General features: G+C 39.7%; 1 protein-coding gene across 1 annotated transcript; it reads right to left on the bottom strand.

Moving 5' to 3' along the window:
* Positions 1-3953: 3953 nt before the first annotated feature.
* mettl1 (methyltransferase 1, tRNA methylguanosine) lies at positions 3954-18177 on the bottom strand. Its single transcript, XM_079242958.1, has 6 exons — positions 18061-18177; positions 16721-16848; positions 16427-16611; positions 10735-10848; positions 5863-5964; positions 3954-4096 (listed from the first exon to the last, which is right to left on the bottom strand). The coding sequence occupies exons 1-6, from the start codon at positions 18138-18140 to the stop codon at positions 3980-3982; spliced, it is 726 nt and encodes a 241-aa protein (XP_079099084.1). The 5' UTR covers positions 18141-18177; the 3' UTR covers positions 3954-3979.
* Between the last annotated feature and the right edge of the window lie 1864 nt (positions 18178-20041).

The raw sequence follows: 20041 nt of genomic DNA, 5'->3' as shown, positions 1-20041 counted from the left end.
AGTAGCATGAATTTTAGAGTTGAATTGTTTTTATATCATTGACTTTTAAAAAGAAAAAGAAACCATGCAAAGTAGGTGATCTGTTGCTCCCTCAGATTTATTTGGAAAGATCACATTATGCTAATTTTAAGGCTTTGAGTATGTTGCTACTCTACCTTGTCAGAACAGTGTCAGCCTTCTTTATGCCACTGCTTAGCGCTAAGAGTAAAACAATATCTGCTGCAGAAAAAGCAGGTGTTGGTAGTAAGATTTTTTTTGTAGTTAATTTGTGCATTTGTGTGAAAATCCTGTTGACAGGAACAATAGATGTGAAGTTAACATCTGGAACGTTCAGAACATTTTCAAAGAAAATTGCTGCAAGGATTTATAGAAGAGAAACATGAGTCCAAGTTTTACTGTAAAGGTCCTAGAAGAGTATTCATTATTTTAGTTTTGGTTCTTTGTCTTACTGCACAGCCACAAAGAGTGATGGTTTCCAAAAAGTTGAGACTGAATCATTTAAAGGGGTGCTATGATGGTATTTGAAGATTTCTGAGCTTTCTACAGTGTTACAGTGTTGAATCCTCATCAGACATGTGAACGACACTGTTTTTTTTTTATCACCTAAACGCATGTTTGAGTTTGAGTTCCAGCCCTCTCTCCGTTCGGTTTCCATGGTGACGAAAACCGTGTCGTTTTAGAGAGTTTTTTCTACTTGGAAATCCTTGTGACGTCCCGGGGGATAAGGTTCGGTGATTGGTTACCTTCTACTGGTTAACAAGGGCATGTACAAATACATCAGGCGGGTGGAAAACGTCAGATAAAGTTATTTCCAACGATGGCTGGTGAGTTTTCAGGGTCTGATTCAGGTTCCAACATGTAGGGCTGGATGCTGTATGTGTTGACATTGTATTTTGTTTTTTTTAATGAGTTCATATTAGCCGAATCCTTCTGTTTATGAGATGTTACAATGACGGCAAAAGCAGGTGCGGTGCGCGCTCCCGATGTAGTGCAGTGGCAGCTGACCAATCAGTGGCAAGTTATATCTGGCGTGAGGCGGGGCTTAATGCGGAAGAGTCTCAATCCACTCGTTTTGCCCCCAGGCTGATCTGACAGCCTACGGAGAGGCTCGGTCTGAAGTAAATAAAGCGTTTTGTGAAAATAACTCGATCAATCCCAGCCCTTCTGGTCTCAGAAATAAAAATAAATTAGCCTGAAATACATAATAGTTCCACTTTAAGCTCAGCATACAACTCACAGCATTTATTTAGCTTGATAGATTTTGAAAAGGTGCAAAGAAAGGTGTAATTATTAATAATAATAAAAAAAAAACCTTAATGGGTGTGTTGTATTGCGTATTGAAGGTAACAGCGGGTAGTTGCTCTTGTCAGCACATTCAAACAGGGATTAGCCTTTGACCTCATTAACATCCCGAACATGCAGATGTAAAAAAGATTCTTTGTATGTGATGTGATGCAAAGGCAACAGCAGCTGCTGCCAAATGCTCTTCGTTAATTCTGTAATTCTCCTGCATTCAATTAAAATCATGTTTGATGACCTGATAGCACTAATATGTAACATAATGATACTTCCCTGTACTACAGGGCTTTGGTCCCACATGGTAATAATAAATGATAGCAGAAGAGCGGCTGCTCATCATTACTGGTTTGATGGACTGATTCATTTCCACACCATAAAACGAATCCTGTGAATACATCATGTGTTTGGCAAACCACATGTGAACTTGTGAGGATGACTTCAGCTCGAAGGGTAATCCTTGAGTTGGTGGAAAAAGAAAGACAGAAAAATAAACACCTTCACTAAAAAAGCACAGACTTTTAGTGATACTTCAAGGCTTTGGTCAGTTGATAACACTGACAGTTTCCATGGTAACGTTATTGTTCTGTGTCACAGATCTTACCAAATGTTTACTGGTGTGTTCATCACACATAGAAGAGTGACTTCGATACAACTGCAAAAGAAATGTTAGACCACCCTTCATTACCAAATCTTTTTAACGCTTAGCACAGTTAAAAGGTATATTTATTTTTCTACAATTGCGTAACTGACAGTCTAATATTGTCTTAGCAGCACTGATCCATTAAAGGGAGACGACGTGGAACATCTGAGGGGGTCTTGGGGTGTCTGCCAGGCCATTGGCAGCAAATTCTTTGGGTTCAGTGTTTTGACAAGTGAGGCCTCTGGTAGATCAGGCTTGTTTCAGCGCATTCTGGGAATGCCTGGACGGATGGAAATCTGGGGGCATTAGAGGGCAGGTCAGTGCCTCTGGCTTTCCTTGTATCCCTCAAGAAGTTGCTGAGCAGAGTAAGTATGTTGTCTGTCTATATACTGTGCAGCTGCAGCTGTCGGGGAATATTTGGTCAGCAGTTATGTTTAGATGAGTTTTACATGTCAATGTCACATCCACAAGCTTCCTGGAACAACACTGTGATGTAAAAAGACAACGTTATTTAATTCACTTTTCAAAGTTTTCATATTGAGGCTAATCCATTAATATTCATACATTTTTAAAAAAGGCTGTCACCAGGTTCGATGTGTTTGAAGATCATTTGGCTTTGCTGAAACTGCTGTTTGTGTTGATGACAGGTACAAAAATCAAAAATAGTATTTAAAAATAATCTATGGAGAGTAATAGCATTACATGCTATTATAAAATCACAAAACATGATGAAATGGCAACAACTCAAGCAGGGGATACAAAAGTGAAATTATTCCTAATTATTACGGTTTGAGTTCTTTAATTACTCTGTGCTCAGCTCAACTTTTCCAGCACCTGGGTTTCTTTCATTACGGCATGTGCCGTCCTGTTCATAATCACTACAGCCCCAGGCAGCAAAAAGCTTTTCAGACCTGCGTCGTCCCGTTTCCACACTCCTGACAGACTTAAATACCGATCCGTAATATACAGCTAAAATCGTAAAATGAACACTGAGACCTGCTATTCTTGTCACAGACTTCTTTGATATGAGCTTCACAGAGATCGTCTGGTAGATGAAAATAATTGTTCTTCAGCTCATAAATTTGTCATAAAAGTGCTGCAGTTCCTTTATCTGTGAGCCACACAGTGACCCAAAACAATCTGTTCATTGTTGGTACATCCACCTGTCAGTGTTGTGTGCCAACACCATGAAGACGAGAAGAAAATTTCTAAAGTGTAATATCCTGACGGTTTTATGTACTCATGGCATTGTCCTGGTGATACTCAAACCAACAGGTGTGATTTTGGTTTCTTTTGTCCCCCCCCCCCGATTCAAACAAGCTGCTCCTTTAGTGTCACACAGACAGCCGTAACCTTCATGAAGTAAATTTGTTTTCTCTCTCTCTCTCTTTTTTTTTTTTTTTTAAAAAACCATTTAAGTTTTGCATAACTGTTCAATCAGCCACTAGATTTGCAAGTCCTTTCAAATCTGCTGGGCAGTACAAACTCTGTAATACAAACAATTATAAAAAATAAAATGAGAATCCAGAACATCAAGGGGAACATTATATCTATAAAGCTGCCCTTGGCAAAGTAAATTTTCACAGCAGAACAGGGCATCCAGATAATCATTCTGTCTGCTTAAATGCTGGACAAGACATAAATAAATATATAAATGAATAAAATCTGCTGGACTTTGTTAAAACAAGGTCATTCGTTCTTGAGTTTATAACAAAGCACTGCAGTCTTGCTTCAGAAGAGAACAAGAACTCAATAAGAGTTTAAAAAAAAAACTAACTCAGACACCTAAATTCTTTAATGATTTATTTCTCTTGTAAGCTGAGAAATCAAATATACATATATGAAAAGGCTCAGAAAAAAGATCTGTTATATAAGACAGCTTGTTCATTTACAAAAGGATGCAAAAGTAAAATAAAATAAAATGAAGCCTCTGATTTTCATCTGCTTGGGAAATAACTGGCTAGATTCACTGAGCCGTTACCCTCCATAAACAGATGGATTTACGGATCACAAATATCACAAAGTTCAAAGTATTTAGTCTCAGAGTGAATCTTCAATCCTCCGGAAAACTGCGAGGAAATTCTTCCCTCCATTTCTCTGCACCTTTTTCCCCTCCTCCGTACACGTACCCAAACGACTTACGATGACATCGTCAGTCTGCAAATACAAAAGATTAATTAGGATGAAAGAACACAGTGTAGCATCCATCCATCCATCCATCCATCCATAGCTATCCCTGGAGCAGCTACTGGTTGAGAGGAAGGCCACACTCTGGTTTGATCCATCATAACATATATTTCTGAAGAAATGATCAACTCCTGGGTGGTGCGGTCCAGTTTCTCTCAGAAGTTGGCATTTTTTTTACACTAGTTTCGAAACTGGATCAGAGCATCACAAGACTGAATGTGTGCGCCTTCCTTCTCACCACACATGGATATTTATGCTACTTTACAATTATTTGGTATCTTAATGGCTCACCATGCTCTTTGTTTTGGTTTTTCATTGTCTTGACCTGATACTATCCTCCATCTTTTTGGTTCTGCCTCAGTCATGGTTCCAAGTGTACCGAGTTGATATCTCAAAATGCTGCAGAGGGTTGATTCTTCAGAGTCTACAAGTAATTTGAAAGCCCAGTGTAAAGCGGAAAACATTACTGAAATTTGAGCACAAAGAAGCAAAGACTATGAACAAGACTAATGGAAACTTGGGCATTTTTCTTTTATAAACCATGAGTTTAGATTTACAGATCAATCTTTTTTTCTCTCCTCTGATGGAGCTGACACCTGCAGTGCTCAGTCACTGCAAGAAGATATTTCAAATTCCCTGAACTAAAAGTCAATCACAAACTCTTTAGGTGCCATAACCACTCTGCACTCCTAAATGAGAGTCCCTTTGGATAAAAGCATGTGCTGAATCAATGTCATGTAATGTGGATCCATCTGTCACTGCAGCTTTACTTAGGTTGCATTGAGAAACAGTTGATGCCAACCACAATGAGACGGTGCCATCCGTAAGGTAAAGTCACATTGTTGCATCCTACCACAGTGTTCACGGCATTCTGCAACACATGCTGCCACTTTACATGCATGCTCTTGGCTCCAGAAGAGTCAGACAAAAATGATCAGATAAGATGGGTGCAAACATGGTACTCGTGTCAGGGGACCTAATGTGAGCACGACTCAGGTGATAGATGTGCTGTTGTATGTAAATAGCATGAAGAAAGGAATATTCTGTTCACAGCTCATTTGCATTAAGAATATATTGAGAATAAGGTCAATAGTCAAAATATTGCTATCCATTTTAACATAGCTCTTCTGCAGACTTTACCCTGTTTGTTTCATTACCAATCTGTGCTCCTGTGTGAAGGATCAGCTACGGGCTGTAAAATACCAAGAACTTTTTTTCCATTACTACAAAAATATGACCTGAAACTCCTAAAAGTTGATGAAAAAAGAATTTAAAAAAATGAAACAAAAAATTTAACTTGGTATTTATTAGCTGTACGAAAGGTAAAATATCACTTTTCCACTAGTAGCTTAAGTTTATGTACCGCTTGGATTGGAAACAAGTTTGAGTGAGATATCTGGGTTGACCGTATTCTATAAGAGCTGAGAAAAGATCCCGTTCATAGTGGCAAATGTCAACATTCGCAAGTCCGCCATCAGTAGAGCACGGAATAATAATGCTTCCAATGGCAGAGATTTGAAGAAAAAGGCACTTTTCAGATATGCAGAAAAAGCTTTTCTGCATATCTGAAGTTGAAAAAGTTTGCAGAGAAAAGCCAGGAGGACGTGACAGATGAGCCTGAAATGGCTCAGTATTAAGTACACAGTCATAACAGTGGATTTAATGATCTTTTCTTGGAAAGCCTGAAGAAAAAGCACAATGTAAATATTCAGATGAAAAGCTCCACATCAACATACCAGTTCTTCATCTGCGACACGTGTAAACAGCGGATGTTCCGTGAAGTGCTTCACCATCCAGAGGTGGACCTCCTCCACATCTGTCATAGTGTATACCAAACCCTAACATGATCAAACACATGGAGGTTATTAAAACAGTTCTGGGTAAAATAAGTTACATGACAGTGTTAAACATAAACCCATTTATTATTTCCTGAAGTAAACCTTTCATTTAAAAAGATTAAAGAAAAAAAAAAATTGGGGTGAAAGTTTATGGTTTCATCACCAGGAGAGAGAGACTTCTGTAATAGATAAAAATAGCCAACAGACAACACAGAGGTGAATCACCTGTGCCAATATAGTTTACTTTGGAGGCTGAACAGATAAAATTACAAGAAAAAGGATTTCTATGAAAGTGTTGTGAGGCACAGATTTCCACACTTGTGCGTTTAAGCACGTATGATTTTTTTTTTTCCTTGTCCCCCCTCAGGCAGGGTAGGACGACGATGAAAGACTGTGTCTTCGACATATAATTCGGATTAATCACTGCTGTTTAATCACTCCTGTTTACTGTTTTGGGTGTCTTCTGACCACATTTTAGATCTAAACACAGTTACTACTCAACAATGTGGTAAAAAAAAACTGCCTCTTTAAATAGGCAGACTCCTGACAGCCTCCCCACCCAGCAGCAAAGTTATGGCCACATGCCAGTGCTGAAGCCTCATGTAAAGCTCATACAGATAAAACTTCCCCCAGCATGTGCATAGACAAAAGCATCCACACACACACAAATACACTCAATTTTGACACAAGCTTTCCATTGTTTCCAGCAACTCCCATCAGTGTCCCAAGCAGTGCACTGACAGCTCTGACAGGCAGAAGCTGGCTGAGTGCAGACGTCAACCAGCCGCAGGTCGCACTGGTTGCTCAATTTGATTTCACCGAATTCACGGATTTCTGCACAGTGTAACTAACTGATAAAATAGAGCAGAAAATGTTAAGTCATTATGAGTTTTTAGGCTCTGGGACTTTGAAACAAAAAAAAAAAAAAGACTCGAAAATAAAAAATGCTTGAATTAAAAAATGTCGATAAAACAACGTAAATGCTTTAAAATATTACAGTACATTTAAGATCTATTACCTGTCAGAAAATTCTATTCAAATTCTAAATTCTAAGCAAATTGTGTATATTGTGTTTTAATTTGTCTTTTTAATGAGTCTTTTTGTGTAAATCTGCACAATTCACCTCAAAACGCTAAAGAGGTTTTTTGAAAGGTTTGGCAAATTTATCAGAAACAAATCAGATGTTTAAAATATTCCATTTACAAAACTATCCAAACCCTTTGATATCACACTTGCATCAAACTTCTTTCAATGGTTTTTAAGTTTCCTCTATGACGTTAAGTGCAGTCCAGCTGAGCCTAATTAAGCAAATACTTCTCTAAAAACGGTCTGACAGCTGATGCTCTATGCTAGTTAAAACCAAGCCATGCGTCTATGAGAATTTTCTGCACACCTGCAAGGAGTGTGCCTGTTCACAGAGCAGAGGAAAGGATAACACATTTGTTTAAAAAGCAAAAAGCTTTTGAAGCAAAAGAACAACAGTCATTCCTGATGGGGCTTTCCTGCAAAGTTAAGTAATTCTGGATGACATGTGTCCGAAGGAAACGTCAACGTAAATGTCAAGCTGATGGTAACTAATGGCCTTTTTTCCCCCGCTTGCACTTGTTGGATCGACTTAAGTCAGGTTTTGGGCTTTTCCATTAGGTTGTAGCACCTGCTAAATATTTAGCACCTATGTGGCTGGGTTTCAAGCGAAAGTGTGGCTTCTACAGACTGCAGGCCACTGATTAACCAGAGAGTGACTTTGTAGATGAGTCATAAAGGCAACTCTTCCTTGTTATGTGTATTGGTAATGTCATATGTTTTCTGTCAAGGGACTACAAATGGAAATTAGCATTTTGCTAAATTTTGTATATTTTTATGTCAATTCTTGCCTGTTCATCAATATGCATATCTTATTTTCCATTCAAATAAGTGGAAAAACAAAAAAAACACAAGAATGCTGCTAAACTCTCCGATATTTTCCCAGAGTGTTTTGCCAGACTGCTCCTCACCATTTCAGCCTTTGTTCTTTTACCTTGAAGCTGACAAAAGCCACAGAGCAAGCAGAAAGTATACCATCGTCTTGATGCCTCTTTTACGGTGGCATCATGTCTGTGTTATACATATCACAGGACTTTCAGGTGGCCTCGCTATAACCACTCATTAAAGTGGTAGCTCAGCACTGGTGAAAATGCAAGAGTTCTTATTTGGAAAGTGAAATTATCCTGAAGAATAAACCTCAATCTCCTCTGTGTTGACCTTTTAAACACTGGTTCAGACAGAAGGAAGGTGGGATGCAGCAAACTACAGAGCTACCCTGGGTGTAAACCTTTGCTTTAGAGGGTACAGAATCTCAGGATGAGTCAAAGACTAAAATCACAACAAGGCAACAAGTCAAAGAACACCACTTTGAAAACACAGCGGTTCGACTGTAAGGTCTGAACATGAGGCCCATTAACTGGAAAGGTCAAGGTGAACCCACGGATTTCTGCCAAAAGGAATGGAAGAAATTGCCAAAAGGCAAGGCGTGCAAAACCCGTGTAACCATTTCCATCCATCCATCCATTCATTCCTCTTCTGCCACTTATCCGGAGTCGGGTCGCGGGGGCAGCAGCCTAAGCAGGGAAGCCCAGACTTCCCTCTCCCCAGCCACATTTGCCAACTCTGCGGGGGGGATCCTGAGGCATTCCCAGGCCAGCCGAGAGAAATAATCCCTCCAGCGTGTCCTGGGTCTTCCCTGGGGTCTCCTCCCCGAGGGATGTGCCTGGAACACCTCACCAGGGAGGCGTCCAGGAGGCATCCTGACCAGATGCCCGAGCCACCTCAACTGGTTCCTCTCGATGCGAAGGGGCAGCGGCTCTACTCTGAGCCCCTCCCGGATGACAGAGCTCCTCACCCTATCTCTAAGGGAGAGCCCGGCCACCCTGCGGAGGAAACCCATTTCAGCCGCCTGTATACGAGATCTCGTTCTTTCGGTCACGACCCACAGCTCATGACCATAGGTGAGGGTAGGAACGTAGATCGACTGGTAAATCGAAAGCTTCGCCTTCTGGCTCAGCTCCTTCTTCACCACGACAGACCGGCGCAGAGCCCGCATTACTGCAGACGCCGCACTGATCCACCTGTCGATCTCAAGCGCCATCCTTCCCTCACTTGTGAACAAGACCCCGAGATATTTAAACTCCTCCACTTGAGGCAGAAACGCACTCCCGACCCAGAGGGGGAAATCCACCCTATTCCGGCTGAGAACCATGGTCTCAGATTTGGAGGTGCTGATTCCCATCCCAGTCGCTTCACACTCGGCCGCGAATCACTCAAGCGAGAGCTGGAGATCACGGCCAGATAAGGCCAACAGGACCACATCATCCGCAAAAAGCAGAGACCCAATCCTGAGGCCATCAAACCAGATCCCTGCAACACCTCGGCCGTGCCTAGAAATTCTGTCCATATAAGTTATGAACAGAATCTGTGATAAAGGGCAGCCTTGGTGGAGTCCGACCTGCACTGAAAACGAATCCAATTTACTGCCGTCAATGCTGACCAAGCTCTGACACCTGTCGTACAGGGACCGGACAGCTCGTACAGGGGGTCCGGTACCCCCCCCCACAGAAGCCCCCGGGGGACACGGTCGAATGCCTTCTCCAGGTCCACAAAGCACAAGTAGACTGGTTGGGCAAACTCCCATGCCCCCTCCAGGACCCCAAAGAGGGTATAGAGCTGGTCCACTGCTCTGTGACGAGGATGAAAACCACACTGCTCCTCAATCCGAGATTCGACGATCCGACGGACCTTCCTCTCCAGGACCCCAGAATAGACTTTGCTGAGGAGGCCGAGGAGTGTGATTCCCCTGTAATTGGAACACACCCGACCAGGCCCCACAGGCAAAGGCCCGGCCACCAGATGCTTGTTCTCATGCCCCACCCCCAGGCCTGGCACCAGAGGGGGGGCCCGGTAACCAGCGTCCGCGCAAGGGAACATTTCCGCCCATGGTTGTTGTCATCATAGGGGTCTTTGAGCTGCACTTACTCTGGTCCCTCCCCTAGACACCTGTTTGACATGGGTGACCCTACCAAGGGCATAAAGGCCCCAACAACATAGCTGCTAGGATCTTGAGGACACACGAACCCCTCCACCACAATAAGGTGGCGGCTCAGGGAGGAGGCAATCATTTCCAAAAGAAAGAAAAAAACTGAGGCTGCCTTTGCTGTCAAAAGGTCCTTTCAATCTGCTGGAAGATTGTCATTGTACCTGTAACTACTGCAGGCAGTTTCACCCCTTTTGAGGGATTTGTGACCAATCTTTGTTTTCAAAATGAATTTTGTGTGGTCTTTTTTTAGCATTTGCTTGAGCATGAATGGAAACAGGAAATACCTGTGGCATAACTGTGCAGTAATCAGTTTAAAGCATCAGAATATGCTGCCGTCCATATAAAGAGCAGTCTGGAGCGAAACAGCCCCCCCCCTCCAATTACACAGATAAATGCACCGTTAGTGAAACGTGGGGTTTACACAGAGTGAAAAAAAGATCCCATACGGTACATTGCTTTTTTATGTGTTCCCCAGTCTCCTCAACCCTCTGAATTTACCCAAAGGTGCTTTAATTTAGTGCTGCATGAAGGTCTGAAAACTTTTCTACAGAACATATTTCAGTTTTTCTCTGATGACTATGCAAAAACTATTTTTGTTTGTCAGTGTGTAGAATGTGTGAAAAAGACTTGGATAAATAAAAAGACAATGAAATTCTCTGTTCGACTTATTCATAGCTGAAACAAGCATCACTCGTACGTACCCCGACTCTCAGCGTGTAGGCATATTCTGCTAACAAAGTGGGACTGATGATCCTCCATTTATGCTTGGTCTTCTTGAAGTGAGGGTCAGGAAAGAGGAAGAACATTTTACTGAGCTGAAAGACAGTGGAAGAATAAAAGAATAAAAAAAATAATAAAAAAAGTCAAGGAAAAGTCAAGTCAAGCAGAAACAATATATATATATATATATATATATATATATATATATGTATATATGTATACTGCTAAAAAAAAATAAAGGGAACACTAAAAAAACACAATGTAACTAAGTCAACCACACTTCTGTGAAATGGAACTGTCCACTTAGGAAGCAGCACTGATTGACAATCAGTTCCACATGCTGTTGTGCAAATGGTATAGACAACAGGAGTAAATTATAAGCAATTAGCAAGACACACCCAATAAAGGAGTGTTTCTGCAGGAGGTGACCACAGACCACTTCTCAGTTCTGATGCTTTCTGGCTGATGTTTTGGTCACTTTTAAATGCTGGTGATGCTTTCACTCTAGCGGTAGCATGAGACGGAGTCTACAACCCATACAAGTGGCTCAGGTTGTGCAGCTCATCCAGGATGGCACATCAATGCGAGCTGTGGCAAGAAGGTTTGCTGTGTCTGTCAGCGTAGTGTCCAGAGCATGGAGGCACTACCAGAAGACAGGCCAGTACATCAGGAGACGTGGAGGAGGCCGTGGGAGAACAACAAACCAGCAGCACAACCGCTACCTCCTTCTTTGTGCAAGGAGGAACAGGAGGAGCACTGCCAGAGTCCTGCAAAATGAGCTCCAGCAGGCCACAAATGTGCATCAGTCTACTCAAACAGTCAGAAACAGACTCCATGAAGGTGGTATGAGGGCCCGATGTCCACATGGTGGGGGGGTTGTGCTTACAGCCCAAAACCATGCAGGACGTTTGGCATTTGTCAGAGAACAAGATTGGCAAATTCACCACTGGCGCCCTGTGATCCTAACAGGTGAAAGCAGGTTCACACTGAGCACATGTGACAGACGTGACAGAGTCTGGAGACGCCATGGAGAATGTTCTTCTGCCTGCAACATCCTCCAGCATGACTGGTTTGGCAGTGGGTCAGTAATAGTGTGGGGTAGCACTTCTTTGGAAGGCCGCACAGCCCTCCATGTGCTCGCCAGAGGTAGCCTGACTCCCATTAGGTACCGAGATGAGATCCTCAGACCCCTTGTGGGACCATATGCTGGTGCGGTTGGCCCTGGGTTCCTCCTAATGCAAGACAATGCTAGACCTCATGTGGCTGGAGTGTGTCAGCAGTTCCTGCAACACGAAGACATTGATGTTATGGACTGGCCCGCCCGTTCAACAGACCTGAATCCAACTGAGCACATCTGGGACATCATGTCTCGCTCCATCCACCAACACCAAGTTGCACCACAGACTGTCCAGAAGTTGGCAGATGCTTTAGTCCAGGCCTGGGAGGAGATCTCTCAGGAGAACATCCACCGCCTCATCAGGAGCATGCCCAGGCGTTGTAGGGAGATCATACAGGCACGTGGAGGCCACAAACACTACTGAGCCTCACTTTGACTTGTTTAAAGGACATGAAGTTGGAGCAGCCTGTAGTGTGTTTTTCCACTTGAATTTTTAGTTTAACTCCAAATCAAGACCTCCTTGGTTTGATACATTTGATTTTTATTGATAATTTCTATATGATTTTTGTTGTCAGCACATTCAACTATGGAAAGAACAAAGTATTTCATAAAAATATTTCATTCGTTCAGATCTACAACATGTTACTTTAGTGGTCCCTTCCTTTTTTTTGAGCAGTATATATATATGTTTGTGTGGCTTTTTAATAGAAAATGCACCAAAATTTATGTTACAGTAGACTGAAGGGTAATAAAAAGTGACATTTCATGCATTTAACATTAAATTTACAACACAATACGGTGTGATAAAAGAGAAAGGGTCTGAGCAGTTTCTGCCTGGCCTGTAAATGTGGCCTCCATAATATTCTGCGGTCGGTTGTTAAACACTGTGGATTACAAAACTGGAATTTCCCTCCTTGATTTTTTTCTTTCATAAAGTTCCCCATGTCTCTGACTTTGACAAGAGTACAAATGCAGGCTCCAATGATATTAGTCTGGCTGATTTTTTTTTTTTTTTTTTTTTTTAAATCACTCCAGTCACATTTTATTAGTTAAAATAAATAATGTCTGGTATAGACAGAAAGATGGGGGGGTATAATCACTGGGGACAGCTCCAGCCTCAGGGGCTCATTCGCTGCTGATGGAAAAACCTCAACACTTTAAATTATTTTTAGGTTACAAAACAAACCAGGAAAAAAAAAGAAGAAAGAATGTGTTTCAGCTCTTTGGAAATCTTGGTTCAACACGTGAAACACTTCATGGACTGGGGCAACATTTTGACTCTGGGTGGTCTTCAGATTTTTTTTTTAATGCTATCTAAAAGTTGCGCAGACAACTATACAGCAGCAGATGTTCATCCATGGTAACCTTATATGAGTTAATGAAAGATTTAGGGCTTTTTAAAATAAGATCTAATTCAACTTTCACCTCAAATCCAAGCAGTTTTCCAGCACTCCAAATCTCAGTTTGGCACAAAGCCTTCACTTTACATGCACATGTACAAATAACAGTCATATTATTTAAAACAACCTTTAATAGCATAATAAAAATAATAATAAAAAAAAAAGATTAAATTAAACCATTTGTTTTATTTGAAACACCTATGTGATTTGTATTTCATAAATATGTCACTTTTACAGCTGTTCTTTTCTTTGTGTTCTTTTCCTACTTTATACCCAGTCGAGGCCCTTGAGGTGAATTTTTTTTTCTTTATCCAGGGCACCTAAATTAACCCTGGTACACTAAGCCCACTGTGTAATCTAATGCGAGTTTCAACAAGACATAGATTACTGCAACAGTTAATTGGAACGGATAAATCTTGAACCGCTCGACACTCAGCTGATATGATGCCTTGTGTGTCTGTCAATGAGCCCATTGTTAGGAGATCCTTTGGATTTATTGAGCAACCCATATAAACCCATTCAGTCCATATGTTTAACGCAGGGAAAGTAATTATCTTTAAATGTATGGTTTGTGGTTTCTTGTTTTACCATGGCAGGAAGGACTGCCAGCGTTGACGTAAGCCACACTAATTGAGCTGTTTCAGAACAGCTGCTTTTTTTTATTTGCACTCATGTACTTTATATTGATATGCACTTCATATTCTGCAGTTATTTCTACATATTAGAGCTTCTCAAATGGTTAGTGAGCTCAAACAATATAAAACTGTTACCTTTTATATAAACTTCCATGTTTAAAACCTGCTTGGAGGTAAAGGAGTCATTGCTCAAAGTGATGGAAAATAACATTTTAACAGATCAAAAGTCTATTTCTATGTAGCAAAAAAAGCTTAAAAACAGTTCACGACAAGAGACCCGTGGATTACACAGAGAAACAAGGACACTGTTTCTGAAGTAATCAAATAAACCTCTGTTAAATTTATAGATTGAGTATAGAGGGATCTAGGGTCGTCCCAACTTCTGCTGACAGATCAACTTCTCCTGCTAACAGGCAGGACATGAACCTGTCTGGAATGTGAGGTAAGAGAGCAAGTTTATGTGTTTTTACTTTTTCCATTTTTTAAAGCAAAACCTTTCAAAGATGACACTCTTAAAGTGAATAATCAGTAACTTAATTTAGTAAATAACTCAGGCAAATTACCCAATATTAATTCCAATTAGAGTTTTATGTAGTCTTTCCATTAAAGCTTCACATGGTTTGTTAATGTTTATTATCAAAGCCACCAACAAAAATACCCAAATCTAATCTGACTGACAGCTGAGGTTTTGTTAACTGGCAGAGTTGTACTGAACTGCAGCTAAGAGGAGCATCAGGGAACACTAATACCTACAGCCAGGCTTATCAAAAAGTAAAACAGACCAGTGTCACATTCATGGACTCTATTATCGATAATACCAAATAATGTTTGTATAATTGCAGATCAAAGTTAAAATTTTGGCATTTGTTTAAGTGGAACAAAATGAAAACTATAGTGGATTACATGGAAAAGCTGCAAAGTCATGTCATGTATAGTGGATTAATTTTATTTATCCGGAAAAAAAGATTATTTAACAAAAAAATTGATTTTAAAATTGTGAAGTGAAAAATCCCATTTTTTGATTTTTCAATTCGATTTTCCCACCCCAACAACACTAATGTCTAAACTGAGAAATTTGGCAATGTTATGCACAAAATGAGCTCATGTTGAATATGCTGTATCTTGCAGATTTAAAAATATCTGGCAAGAGGGCAACAAATGGCTTAAAAAGCAAGAAATTTAAAAAAGATTCAGCAGGGAGAACATCTAGGACATTATTAAGTTAACTGATACCAGGTATGTAACATGATTAGCTGTAAAAGTGATGTCCGAAAGAGAAATAAAAATGGGCAGACGCTCTCCAATCTGTGAGAAAGTGCCGAAACAGAGTTTTCCAATACTTCAAAAATAATGTTTCTCAATGCCAAAAATGCAAAAGCTTTCTGGCACCATCATCTAGAGTGCATGACACCAACCAAGATTCAGAGAAACTGAGGGTGTCTCTGTGTGTAGGGGAAGGCTGATCTTCGGGCTTGCAGATGATGCTTCATCACTCATCACTGACATTACCAAATGGATCCAGGAATACTGCAGATACCAACTAAAGCCCTGTCATGCAAAACCGAGGTCGTATCTGAACATGGTCCAGAAGGGCTGCTGTGGACCAAGATTCATCTGAAATGGATTGTTTCAAAGTGGGGAGAGTTTTTCTACGGTCAGACAAGTTTAAAACTGACACTGCTAGTAATCATGGACACTGTCCTCTGGGTGAAAGAGAAAAAAAGCACGTTATTAACATTCATTCCAACAGCCTGGGGGGCCATAAGCGCTTACGGCACGGTCGGCTTGCATGTTTTGAAAGAAACTATAAAAGTTGAAAAGTATATAGAAGTTTGAGAGCAACATAAACTAGACGACATCTATTTTAGCTGTTCTGCTGTGCATTTCAGCAGGACATGCAAACCCAGACTGCAGTCCAGATCCGTTACCTATAGAATATACCTTGCAAATCACTGAATGAAATCTCAAAGACGACTACGGACTCTTTAGCAGCTGGAAACCAATATTAGAAAGGCTCCAAAACTCCAAGAACTTATAACCTCGATGCCCAGACATCTTTAGACTTCTCTGAAAAGAAAAGGAGATGCTACAGCATGGTAAAAATGCCCCTGTGTGGCTACTTTCAGACCTGTGGCGAGCATTACATTTCACATTTGCTCTTTTTGTACATAAAATTGTGAAATTTCTCAGGTTAGACATTCATGTTATGTAGGTGCTTTTATGAATAAAATTTTGGCTCATATAATTTGAAGGTCAATTGAATTGAATTGAATTGAAAGATTGTCCCAACTTTTCCAGAATTTGGGCTGGATTTAATTATTTTCACTGTCATTTAAAAACATCCACCAGATGTCATCACATCCTTCTTGGATGGTCAATAATAAAAAAGTGAAAAGAAAAAAAAAAAAAAGAGATTTATTTTTTTAAACAAATATTTGGGATTGACAGTTTAAAGAGTTGTAAATAATGTTAGGCTTTCTAATTTATAAATCTTACGACTTACATACAAATGCAAACCTACCTGCCCTTTGAAAAAGAAGTTTGGGAGGTATTTCATTGCATTGCTACGAAGGCAGGCGATGTTCTGGAAGCTTCCTGGGTGGGAGGAACGCAGTGACTGGATACGGTCTTGAACATAATCTGAGACTTTCACCCTGATCTCCAAACCAAGGATGAGTTTATCTGGGAAAAGTGGAGATAACTCCACTGGTGTGAAAAGTAAGTAAAGACGCAGACAGACACAAAAATGATGTCAATACAGCACACAGCTTCGACCTTAGAATACTGCAGATTGTCAGATCAATGACCTAATTACCTAAAAGTCCTCCATATCCACATCCAATGTCTGCAAACTCGACTTGTGGGGTTTCTTTCTCAGACATGACGCCAGTTATTAAGTCTGGATATAGCTTGGACCAGTCCATTTCCTCGGGACACACCGGACTTAGAAGCAGGAAACAGTAAGCTACAGTCAGCTGATATTTAACAGAACAAATTTCTTCTTAATCTTGCTGAAAATAAGTCTCATTTAGAAATTTAACAGGCTTAATTACACTTTTTATTGACAAATTTTACCACAATGAACAGCATGAGAACTCTTTTGGGGGAAAAAATATTAAACTTTTTATAAATTGTGTTAGAATGGAAAAGGATGGGGCTAAATCAGAGAACGGAAACAACTTTAAGTGATTTCTACTCAACATCTAGGTTAGATCAATTAGGCTTTAAAAACACAAGAAACTTCTGGAAATCTCAGAAGGTACACTCTTTCCAATATCTTTGACTCCACTCTAAGATTCAATACTTCTGGAGAGCATGTTCAAATCCAGTGCTGAAGTGGAGGTTGATTTGTCTTTAACTGGCCGATCTTATGACTTTGAAAGATGATGACAATGCAGACAAAACCAGTAGACAAACAGACTTGAAAAATGATACAAGTTCCCTGCTATTTTTAGTAGGTCAAGGAGTTTGGAAAAGTGGGTTTATGTTAAATAACCTTCTCTTAGACCTATGTAGTTATATAAATGCATATCCATAAGAACATATTATATATATATATATATATATATATATATATATATATATATATATATATATACATACAGTACCAGTCAAAAGTTTGGACACACCTTCTCACTAAGTGGTTTTTCTTTATTTTTTTAATTGCAAAGTACAACTAAACAAATCCACACTGTGAAGGAACACATGTGGAATTATGTAGAAAAAAAAGTGGTAAATAGAAGAATATGTTTTATATTTTAGATTCCTCAAAGTAACCACCCTTTACTTTGATGACAGCTTGGCACACTCATGACATTTTCAGCTTCATAAGGCAGTCACCTGGAATACACACACGCACGCACGCACACACACACACACACACACACACATATAAATATATATATATATATATATATATATATATATATATATATATATATATATATATATAATAGTGTGCGTATATGTTCTTATGTATATATGTTCTTACGGATTTTTGCAGATTGCTTTTGCAGAACTGCACCAAAAGCCTTACAATACACTAGTACCACTAAGACAAATGCACAGATCTGATCTGTACCTCTCCAAACAAAACACGAAGTTAACGAAGCATTTCGTGGAGAGGTGTGTAAAAGTCACATTGACACAACTCACTAGTCAAACGTGTGGTGTGCCATCGGGTTTGAATGGGCGCGTTGTCTGTAGTAACGCTTCTGCGGCATTGACGACGTCATTGTGGACTGATACGAAGATGTTACTCCCTACGATATGTACTATGTTCCCCAGTTATTAAATAAGTACAAACATCTACAGCTGAACAAATGCAGCCAAACGATCACGTTTGTTTCTGTCAGGGTGCGTTAAGTCGCGCCGGTTTGACGTCATCATCAAGCGTCCTGCCAAGACAGTAATCAGCATAGATATTTGATGTCTATGGTAATCAGGGACAGATTGAATTTAGTATTAAAATAAATGGATGAATATCTAAGCTTAATTTATTTGTCTATGTTTTTCCAGTATTTTTGTTTCCATCTTTATCAAAAAAACAAATAAAGTAAAACCAATCATAATTTTCTAGGACTTTCCTTCATATATTTAATTTCTTGTTCTTCTATGTGTTTATTATATTTGTGTCATCTCCTATGATGCCAGATTAGGTAGTGGAAAAGGGTTTTAAGCAGGATGACCTGTTGTATTTTCAAGCTTCAGCTTTGCAGCCAGATACTGACAATCTGGTAAAAATAGTTATATGAAATAGGACCAGCAACCAAAAGGCTGAGTTTAAAAAAAAGAAAAAAAATCAGTTTATTTTATTTTATTTTATTTTATTGATCTCAGCTGGGAAATTCTCTGCATTTAACCTATCTTAGTTACATTAGATGGAGTCTGTTGCCAGGGGTTAAGGACCTTGATCAGGTGCCCATGGTGGTTTACCTCAGTTGCAGCCTGGGGACATGGACCCATATCTTTCTGACCTAAGCCCACCTCTTTTAAAAAAAAAAAAAAGTCAATAATGGTATAAATCTTGCAATATAGAGGCCAGAAACAAAATGGGATAGGGAGGACTAGAATGAAAAGTGGGGGACTTTGAAAACAAGACCTATTAAAAGTAACCTATAAGTTGTCATTAGTACAAATATTAGGAAGAAGAAAGCTGATTAAAGGACTGTTGTAAATGGTGAAAAGAAAGTAGAAATAGGACATTATGGTATGTTTAAAGAATAAGTAGTGGTTTAAAGAGTCCTCTCTAACATGACCTGAAATCATCATAATTGAAGTTTCAACTAACAAACAGTACACTTCATTGCATTGCCAGAGATGTGATTCAGAAAGAAAAATGTAAAGTGTTTTAGCTGCTCATTAAATCAGAACCAAAACTTATGATGATGCCTTTTTCCACCATGTTGGCCTTTGTCAGTGAAACATCCTGGCAAAGAACTTCAGGCTGCAGAAACTGAAACCACGGCTTTGGTAGAAGTAATAATGTGCATAAACAGCGAGGCACCAGAGAGGTTGTTTGCATTTAGTTGAAGCACCACTAGAAAGGAGTCATTTTACACACAGAGACTCTAATTGTGTTTGTGTGTATTTCACTAGAATTGAAGGCCCTGAAGATGGGAGCTGACATTAAGAAAGTGGTATAAATCAGTTGGGAAGATGCAGTCAGGAAGGTAGCATCATGTCTCCAGTGATCAATGACTCATTCAATTGAAGTGTGATGGTGGTCTGTCCTGCTTATATCTACATCTATATGTTTATCAATATCTATATCTATACATATTCTAGTCATTGTTGATAATTTATAACACTAACAATACTTTCAGTCTAAATCATACCGATATTACAAAAGTAGAATTACAAAATTACAAAATTACATTGACATGAATTTTTATATAAAACTGTACACATGGAAACTTTCCCTGTTATTTTATCGTTAAACAATCAGCGACTGTTTTCACTATATTGTCTGTTCAGTGTTATCACATTTCCTTTTGATGATCATGCAGTCTTTAAGCAACAGGAGTCAGTCTGATTTTCAGATTGCAGTATCAGGTTAGTGTCTTGTGTGACATATTGCTGATGAACATTTTTATTTCATATAATTCTTTTTCCTTTAAAATACCACAAACATGTT

Source organism: Telmatherina bonti, assembly GCF_933228915.1.
Source record: "Telmatherina bonti genome assembly, chromosome: 6".
Classification (NCBI taxonomy): domain Eukaryota; kingdom Metazoa; phylum Chordata; class Actinopteri; order Atheriniformes; family Telmatherinidae; genus Telmatherina; species Telmatherina bonti.
The sequence above is the reverse complement of the archived record's forward strand: the minus strand, read 5'-3'. Positions and strand labels throughout refer to the sequence as shown.

Bases quoted from the DNA above. Each gene is read 5' to 3' on its own strand.
- mettl1 (XM_079242958.1), bottom strand. From the start codon at position 18,140: ATGACGTCGTCAATGCCGCAGAAGCGTTACTACAGACAACGCGCCCAT. The intron at 16,612-16,720 runs GTAATTAGGTCA...TTTTCACACCAG, and splicing joins TGGATATGGAGGACTTTTAG to TGGAGTTATCTCCACTTTTC. The intron at 10,849-16,426 runs GTAGGTTTGCAT...ACTGTCTTTCAG, and splicing joins ACTTCTTTTTCAAAGGGCAG to CTCAGTAAAATGTTCTTCCT.